The sequence below is a fragment of the Ascaphus truei genome, unplaced genomic scaffold, assembly GCF_040206685.1.
Source record: "Ascaphus truei isolate aAscTru1 unplaced genomic scaffold, aAscTru1.hap1 HAP1_SCAFFOLD_199, whole genome shotgun sequence".
NCBI classification, from domain to species: domain Eukaryota; kingdom Metazoa; phylum Chordata; class Amphibia; order Anura; family Ascaphidae; genus Ascaphus; species Ascaphus truei.
In genome coordinates, this window is record NW_027454897.1 from 118,575 (window position 1) to 127,715 (window position 9,141).

The window sequence follows — 9,141 nt, forward strand, 5'->3', positions numbered from 1 at the left end:
GAACAGCTGTGAGCAACTTTTTTACACAATGTTAACAACACATTTGAAGCTCAATATTTCATGGGCTGAAGCGGGGAAGATAGAAAACGTGTGCCCTGTAAAGGCGAAGTCTGTGGCATTAACAGGAAGGGAGAAAAAGTACTTTCTACCCATTTTTAGGTTCAGCGGTAAAATGGCAAGTTTCTATGGAACTGCATCTCGGCTTGTGACTGTGGTTTTCCCGGTCACACAAAAATGCTGAAATTCGACTTATACAGTGTTTTTGCTTATTAAACTTGATGAATTCTCTCCTCTTGACTGTAGAATAGTGTGTAAAGCAAAGCACAATACATTGCTATGTGTAGAAGCAAAGATATACGCGATTTCACAATGTGTTCCTAGAACAGCTGTGAGCAACTTTTTTACACCACGTTAACAACACATTTGAAGCTCAATATTTCATGGGCTGAAGCGGGGAAGATAGAAAACGTGTGCCCTGTAAAGGCGAAGTCTGTGGCATTAACAGGAAGGGAGAAAAAGTACTTTCTACCCATTTTTAGGTTCAGCGGTAAAATGGCAAGTTTCTATGGAACTGCATCTCGGCTTGTGACTGTGGTTTTCCCGGTCACACAAAAATGCTGAAATTCGACTTATACAGTGTTTTTGCTTATTAAACTTGATGAATTCTCTCCTCTTGACTGTAGAATAGTGTGTAAAGCAAAGCACAATACATTCCTATGTGTAGAAGAAAAGATATACGCGATTTCACAATGTGTTCCTAGAATAGCTGTGAGCAACTTTTTTACACAAAGTTAACAACACATTTGAAGCTCAATATTTCATGGGCTGAAGCGGGGAAGATAGAAAACGTGTGCCCTGTAAAGGCGAAGTCTGTGGCATTAACAGGAAGGGAGAAAAAGTACTTTCTACCCATTTTTAGGTTCAGCGGTAAAATGGCAAGTTTCTATGGAACTGCATCTCGTCTTGTGACTGTGGTTTTCCCGGTCACACAAAAATGCTGAAATTCGACTTATACAGTGTTTTTGCTTATTAAACTTGATGAATTCTCATCTCTTGACTGTAGAATAGTGTGTAAAGCAAAGCACAATACATTCCTATGTGTAGAAGCAAAGATATACGCGATTTCACAATGTGTTCCTAGAACAGCTGTGAGCAACTTTTTTACACAATGTTAACAACACATTTGAAGCTCAATATTTCATGGGCTGAAGCGGGCAAGATAGAAAACGTGTGCCCTGTAAAGGCGAAGTCTGTGGCATTAACAAGAAGGGAGAAAAAGTACTTTCTACCCATTTTTAGGTTCAGCGGTAAAATGGCAAGTTTCTATGGAACTGCATCTCGGCTTGTGACTGTGGTTTTCCCGGTCACACAAAAATGCTGAAATTCGACTTATACAGTGTTTTTGCTTATTAAACTTGATGAATTCTCATCTCTTGACTGTAGAATAGTGTGTAAAGCAAAGCACAATACACTGCTATTTGTAGAAGCAAAGATATATGCGATTTCACAATGTGTTCCTAGAACAGCTGTGAGCAACTTTTTTACACCACGTTAACAACACATTTGAAGCTCAATATTTCATGGGCTGAAGCGGGGAAGATAGAAAACGTGTGCCCTGTAAAGGCGAAGTCTGTGACATTAACAGGAAGGGAGAAAAAGTACTTTCTACCCATTTTTAGGTTCAGCGGTAAAATGGCAAGTTTCTATGGAACTGCATCTCGGCTTGTGACTGTGGTTTTCCCGGTCACACAAAAATGCTGAAATTCGACTTATACAGTGTTTTTGCTTATTAAACTTGATGAATTCTCTCCTCTTGACTGTAGAATAGTGTGTAAAGCAAAGCACAATACATTGCTATGTGTAGAAGCAAAGATATACGCGATTTCACAATGTGTTCCTAGAACAGCTGTGAGCAACTTTTTTACACAATGTTAACAACACATTTGAAGCTCAATATTTCATGGGCTGAAGCGGGGAAGATAGAAAACGTGTGCCCTGTAAAGGCGAAGTCTGTGGCATTAACAGGAAGGGAGAAAAAGTACTTTCTACCCATTTTTAGGTTCAGCGGTAAAATGGCAAGTTTCTATGGAACTGCATCTCGGCTTGTGACTGTGGTTTTCCCGGTCACACAAAAATGCTGAAATTCGACTTATACAGTGTTTTTGCTTATTAAACTTGATGAATTCTCTCCTCTTGACTGTAGAATAGTGTGTAAAGCAAAGCACAATACATTGCTATGTGTAGAAGCAAAGATATACGCGATTTCACAATGTGTTCCTAGAACAGCTGTGAGCAACTTTTTTACACCACGTTAACAACACATTTGAAGCTCAATATTTCATGGGCTGAAGCGGGGAAGATAGAAAACGTGTGCCCTGTAAAGGCGAAGTCTGTGGCATTAACAGGAAGGGAGAAAAAGTACTTTCTACCCATTTTTAGGTTCAGCGGTAAAATGGCAAGTTTCTATGGAACTGCATCTCGGCTTGTGACTGTGGTTTTCCCGGTCACACAAAAATGCTGAAATTCGACTTATACAGTGTTTTTGCTTATTAAACTTGATGAATTCTCTCCTCTTGACTGTAGAATAGTGTGTAAAGCAAAGCACAATACATTCCTACAGTATGTGTAGAAGAAAAGATATACGCGATTTCACAATGTGTTCCTAGAACAGCTGTGAGCAACTTTTTTACACAAAGTTAACAACACATTTGAAGCTCAATATTTCATGGGCTGAAGCGGGGAAGATAGAAAACGTGTGCCCTGTAAAGGCGAAGTCTGTGGCATTAACAGGAAGGGAGAAAAAGTACTTTCTACCCATTTTTAGGTTCAGCGGTAAAATGGCAAGTTTCTATGGAACTGCATCTCGTCTTGTGACTGTGGTTTTCCCGGTCACACAAAAATGCTGAAATTCGACTTATACAGTGTTTTTGCTTATTAAACTTGATGAATTCTCTCCTCTTGACTGTAGAATAGTGTGTAAAGCAAAGCACAATACATTCCTATGTGTTGAAGCAAAGATATACGCGATTTCACAATGTGTTCCTAGAACAGCTGTGAGCAACTTTTTTACACAATGTTAACAACACATTTGAAGCTCAATATTTCATGGGCTGAAGCGGGGAAGATAGAAAACGTGTGCCCTGTAAAGGCGAAGTCTGTGGCATTAACAGGAAGGGAGAAAAAGTACTTTCTACCCATTTTTAGGTTCAGCGGTAAAATGGCAAGTTTCTATGGAACTGCATCTCGGCTTGTGACTGTGGTTTTCCCGGTCACACAAAAATGCTGAAATTCGACTTATACAGTGTTTTTGCTTATTAAACTTGATGAATTCTCTCCTCTTGACTGTAGAATAGTGTGTAAAGCAAAGCACAATACATTCCTATGTGTAGAAGCAAAGATATACCCGATTTCACAATGTGTTCCCAAAACAGCTGTGAGCAACTTTTTTACACAACGTTAACAACACATTTGAAGCTCAATATTTCATGGGCTGAAGCGGGGAAGATAGAAAACGTGTGCCCTGTAAAGGCGAAGTCTGTGGCATTAACAGGAAGGGAGAAAAAGTACTTTCTACCCATTTTTAGGTTCAGCGGTAAAATGGCAAGTTTCTATGGAACTGCATCTCGGCTTGTGACTGTGGTTTTCCCGGTCACACAAAAATGCTGAAATTCGACTTATACAGTGTTTTTGCTTATTAAACTTGATAAATTCTCTCCTCTTGACTGTAGAATAGTGTGTAAAGCAAAGCACAATACATTCCTATGTGTAGAAGCAAAGATATACGCGATTTCACAATGTGTTCCTAGAACAGCTGTGAGCAACTTTTTTACACCACGTTAACAACACATTTGAAGCTCAATATTTCATGGGCTGAAGCGGGGAAGATAGAAAACGTGTGCCCTGTACCGACTTCAAATTCCTCTCGCCCCCCGATCCCTCCTGATACTCAAAGGGGATCCTGAATCCTTCCTTAAACCCCTCTCGTAATAAGCTAGCTGCCCGTCTATTGGGGTATTTTTCCAGCCAAGGCGCCATTGCCTCTGCTGAAACTGGCGTTCCCGCCTTCCTGAACAGCCTGCTGTCCTGCTCCCTTGAAACCCTTACTATCTTTCTTAAAGCACTTTGATTTGGGATGCTGACCCCCGCACCCAGCGCAAGTATGTTGGAATCTACATACAATTCTCAAAATTGCATCTTGACTCGTTGTAACGCCAACATACCCCCGACTGCTTCCCACCTGCACGCCCTCTCCCTGATGTGCGCACCTGAAAATGCTCCCGCCAGACCCCTTTGAGGCTATTTGACCCACGAAAGGACGACCCCCCGTGTTTCTGAAACGCTTTTCTAATCGTATCCTGATACTTAAAAAGCGCCGAGCATAAATGCGGATCCTTTTCCCCCGCAACGCCCGCCAAAATCCCAAATGCCTGCGACCAATTACTGAACTTGCGAGGAAAAAGACGCTTTTCCACATCCTCCTTTTTAGCCTCCCCCTTTTTTTTCCGGATTTAGCTACCGCTTCATTGTAACCCGGAAGCAATGACAAAATCTCAACGTAATCACCCGCCCAAATCTTTTCCTTTACTTCCTTTGACAAATGCACGCCTAAGGAACGTGATATGGTCGTACATGAGTCCCCATAGGCCGCATCCGGCAGCCTTTTTGAACCTGCCAATGGCCTTCCGAGCCCTGTCCCCTGCCCAGCACCTGAATTCACCACCGGATGCTCACCTAACAAACTAACAACTGTCGTTAAATCAGCTCCTTGTCCCGCCACCTGCACCGGCAATGCTGTGGCCGATGCCAACGCATCTTGAATAACTTTCGGCACTGTGCTAAGGGTACAACCTGCTGTACTCTCCCCACCCAAAGACACCTGAGCCAACTCTCCACCCACTGTTCCACGGTTGCTCCCCCCATCAAGCACTGAATCTGACCCCCCCTGCCGCTCACTTGACTTGCATGCCTCCACTGCTTGCTTAGTGGATAATAACGTTGTCATCGGCAATAAAGCTAACTGAACGCCCTTAACCACCGCACTAATCATTCTTGCCTCGGCATCGCCCGCTAACCCCAACTCCAACACCTGTGGCCCAGGGGAGCTAACAATGCCCGGCAAGGTAACGCCCTTATTTCCCAAACAAGCAACTCTTTTTCGCTTACCCTTCGATGCCCCAGTCCCCGGCGGTGTTTTGAACCGCCTGTCGGGACCTGCCCCAAGACCCTTGTCCTCTAAGCCTCTGACAGCAAGCTCAACCCGAGGCCCGGACCGCTTGCGAGCCGTGGACGACGTACCAGCGCCACGAAGCGAGGTCGACCGCGTCCCGGCCGTTCCAGATTTACCTGTAAATGAGGAAGCAAATATTAAACCCCCAATTAAGCTAACCTTTATTCCTGAATAAACGCTTATTTTTTTTTTTTTTTTAAAAGGACCAATCCTTTACCTACGTTCTCTTCTAGGCTGGGACCAAACCCCCCAACCTCTATTTTTTTTTTTTTTTTTTTATTACCAACTATCCTTTTCCAGCTTTCCTTTCACCAGTAACCGGCTATGGCGAGCATGTCGGCCCTCTCCCAAAATCCCCCCCTTTTTTTTTTTTTTAGGGGAGAAATGGAATACTTAGCCACCTACTGCTCGCCTCCATCCATGCTTTTTTTTTTTTTTTTTTTATATAAGGTTGGGACCCATGTCCCACCCCTGTTTTTCCAGGGACCCATGTCCCACCCTTGTTTTTTTTTTTTATTTTTTTTTTTTTTCTCAGGGACCCATGTCCCACCCTTGTTTTTTCCAGGGACCCATGTCCCACCCTTGCTTTTTCCAGGGACCCATGTCCCACACCGGTTTTTGTGGGGACCCATGTCCAACACTTGTTTTTGTGGGGACCCATGTCCCACACCTGTTTTTGTGGAGACCCATGTCCCACCCCTGTTTTTTCCAGGGGCCCATGTCCCACACCTGTTTTTGTGGGGACCCATGTCCAACACTTGTTTTTTGTGGGGACCCATGTCGCACACCTGTTTTTGTGGAGACCCATGTCCCACCCCTGTTTTTCCAGGGACCCAATGTCCCACATCTGTTCATGTGGGAACCCATCTCCCAGGCTCCTCCCAAAAGTCACCCAGCCTTCAACCAAATAGGCTGTGATTTCCAAAAACTCCGCCATGACATACCCTTCTGCACCACCAACGCTTCCCGTGCTCCGTAACTAGGACCCCCTTCATCACTTGATGATGGCCACGCCTCAGCGCAGGTAGCATGGGAACCACCCTGTCCTCTCGCGTTTCCACGACTGCCCAAACTTCCTTGATCACTTCCAGCTTTCAGCACTAGTGCACACATCTGCTTCTGAAACCATCCTTCCTCATGGTTGTGCGCCTCCGCCAAAAGCTGCATTGTGCTGACCTGAAAGGACATCGCTACTAGCGCTGAATTTATCCAATGGCTCGTCAAACACTGGTTTAATTCCACCACCTAAATCCTGCCAGCAAACTACTCTTGAACTCTTGCCTGGCCGATCTTTCCACGAAAACCAGTTCACTTGAATAGACTTAGAACCGCTCTAAAGCTTTTTTTTTTTTTTAAGTATGGTGTCACCCACGACACGAAAAACCTTAGAATTGGCTTCCATTAACCACAACCAAGACCAACCTCAAAAGGCGTTTTGTTTTTTTAAACCTTTTTTTTTTTTTAATATATATTTTTAATTATTTATTTAATTATTATTATTTTTTTAAATGGACAGCCCCTGTTTAAAAGAGTGGAAGAAAAAAGGGGGGGAAGGAAAAGGGCCAATATCTCCCCAAGGAGGAGGGAGGAGGGGGGGCAAAAGCCCACCATTCCAGCCAAACCACGAACAGCCCCCTCCCCCAGACGTAATAACAGCCTTGCCCCCAGCCCCCCCCCAAAAAAACCACCCCCTGATCATCGTCAGGAGGCGGAACCACATGACACTCGTGTATGCAAAGACCTCCCTTGCCATTAGCCCAACCGCACGGCTAAGCGTGGGCTGGGCGAGCCTCTCTTCCCCCCCCAGCCACACAAGCGGCCACAATAGGAGGACAGGAACAGGGCTCGCAAACGGCGCCAAGCAAAAACCTCCTCCACGCCGATGCGCCTTCCTACACGCATCAGCCCCAGGTAGGAGTCACTCTCCTCATCCTTCTCCCTCCTCCCCCCGCCGCTGCTACCAATAAAACAGCGCGATAACGAAAGGCAGGACAAAAACCTATCCCTACTCGCAATCCCCAACCTCCCCCCGAGCACCGGCAAAACCGGCAAAAACACATGGGGGGGGGGGGGCGGAGGGTCCCTCACCACGAGGAAGGAAGGGAGGTCCCACGCAGGACAAAAAACAACAGCCTTACTTGCAATCCCCCCCCCCCCCCCGGGCACTGGCAAAACCGGCAAAAACACACGGGGGGAGGCGGAGGGTCCCTCACCACGAGGAGGGAAGGGAAAATCCCTCACCCCGGGAGGGGGGCCCAAATCAAACCAATTTTAACCTACTAAACGCAGGAGAAGAGAGGAGAGTGTGTGAAACTGTTGAACGCCAAGGAACAAGTGACAGTTGCTTGTTCCTTGGCTCTATTTAAAAACTAACCGCCCCAACTGCCTTCCCTGATCGTGCACGCGACCAACAGCCTAGCTGGGGGGGGGGGGGGCCGCACCCCCCGGTCAATAGCTGTAGCCACCCATGCGGGCTAGGCCAGCTCTATAACGGGTAATGAGGATATTACATTTAGATTTTTTTTTTTTAATACGTGGGGTTTATTGATTGTTATTCACATGTTCCAATGATAAAGGGGGTGACCCCCTTGCCAGGTGTGATTTGCCTTTTGTGTTGGCAAAACAGAGTGTAGAGTAGATTATTGATTTTATCTATGAAGCATGTTTATACAGTAGCTGAATATAGATTCCCAGTTCACCAGCGTGGCCTCAAATTCTCTCGCCTCACAATTCCATCATTTTAACTTGAGTATGGTTTAACCAGCATTTATCAGCTGGCTGTTCATAGGAGTTATCAAAAAGTCGAACGAAGATGCAATGCTGATACCTGAAATTTGTTTTAATGGGTGACATTATTTACCAGACATCCATATTCTGTAATTATTTCACTGTTTTTAGAATAAAGGTGTGATACTTTCGTTTTACTCCTTGTCAGGTGCATGCGATTGAAGATAATATTAATGTGTGCTGTGACAGCTACGTTATCTCCGGTAAGAAGGATAAAATATTACTCTGTCCCTAAAAAAAAAAAATACTAAATGAATTGGTTTGCAAGAATATATTTTCTTTCTGTTAAAGGTGAAGATGACAGTGGAAGCCATCCAGATACTACCAGCAATTCCGAACTGAAATCTTCTAATGTAAGTACTGTCACAGGAGACCAGAACTTTTACACCGGGATCACTAGCACCAAATAGGACAAGGTTGTTGAGTAAAATGAGGTTTATTCTGGCACGCCAGCAGACAAAACAAAGATGCACAAAGCAAGATACAATACCACCTGGGGAGTAGACTAGCCTCGCTAGGTGCAGGGGCCTGCTTCAAAAAGGCTTGCCCTGTCCGCTTCTCGTCCAGGATATCAGAGTGCTGATCACACAGCAGCCCCTCTAACGTATCTCCAGCTGGTCACAGTCAAGATCCAAACTCCTTCACAGAATGTCTCCCAGATAGATTCTCTGATCAGCAGTGCCTCTTATATAGCCCTCTGTTGCTATCCTTTACATGGGACGGGTTGCTGGCCAATCAGAGCAGACCTGATTGACCACTCTTTCCCACTCGCCAAATGTCTTTAACACCTCCACGTTCCCAGCCTTTGTCACAATACACATTTCTCTGAAGGAACCTCAGCTGATTAAATCACAGAGTCCCCTCTATAGAAATGTACACATGCAAATCACATTACAAGTCTGTCATCTTAGAAATGAGCACATACAGTCACCTAATCCAATTTACACTTTACAGGGCTGACTCCCAAATCACATCACAGAACAATGTTGATTCACTAAACTGGGGGCTTGCATTTACAGGGAATAAAGTGCTTTGATTTACATACATAGTGCATTATACTTTCCCTGTTCTCCCCCAGATATTAAAGTACATTTGGCCAAAATAAGCCTTACATAGGTGGCCAAGTT

General features: G+C 44.7%; 1 protein-coding gene across 1 annotated transcript; it reads right to left on the reverse strand.

Annotated features, from left to right (window-relative positions):
- Positions 1–3,911: 3,911 nt before the first annotated feature.
- LOC142477139 (uncharacterized) lies at positions 3,912–6,868 on the reverse strand. Its single transcript, XM_075582189.1, has 2 exons — positions 6,172–6,868; positions 3,912–5,343 (listed from the first exon to the last, which is right to left on the reverse strand). The coding sequence occupies exons 1-2, from the start codon at positions 6,413–6,415 to the stop codon at positions 4,004–4,006; spliced, it is 1,584 nt and encodes a 527-aa protein (XP_075438304.1). The 5' UTR covers positions 6,416–6,868; the 3' UTR covers positions 3,912–4,003.
- Positions 6,869–9,141: the final 2,273 nt, after the last annotated feature.

What these genes read in the sequence shown, in the direction of transcription:
- LOC142477139 (XM_075582189.1), bottom strand. Translation starts at nt 6,415, where the DNA reads ATGTCCTTTCAGGTCAGCACAATGCAGCTTTTGGCGGAGGCGCACAAC. An exon ending in AGCGTTGGTGGTGCAGAAGG is followed by an intron (nt 5,344 to 6,171) that starts GTATGTCATGGC and finishes CCTCATTTACAG; the next exon opens with GTAAATCTGGAACGGCCGGG.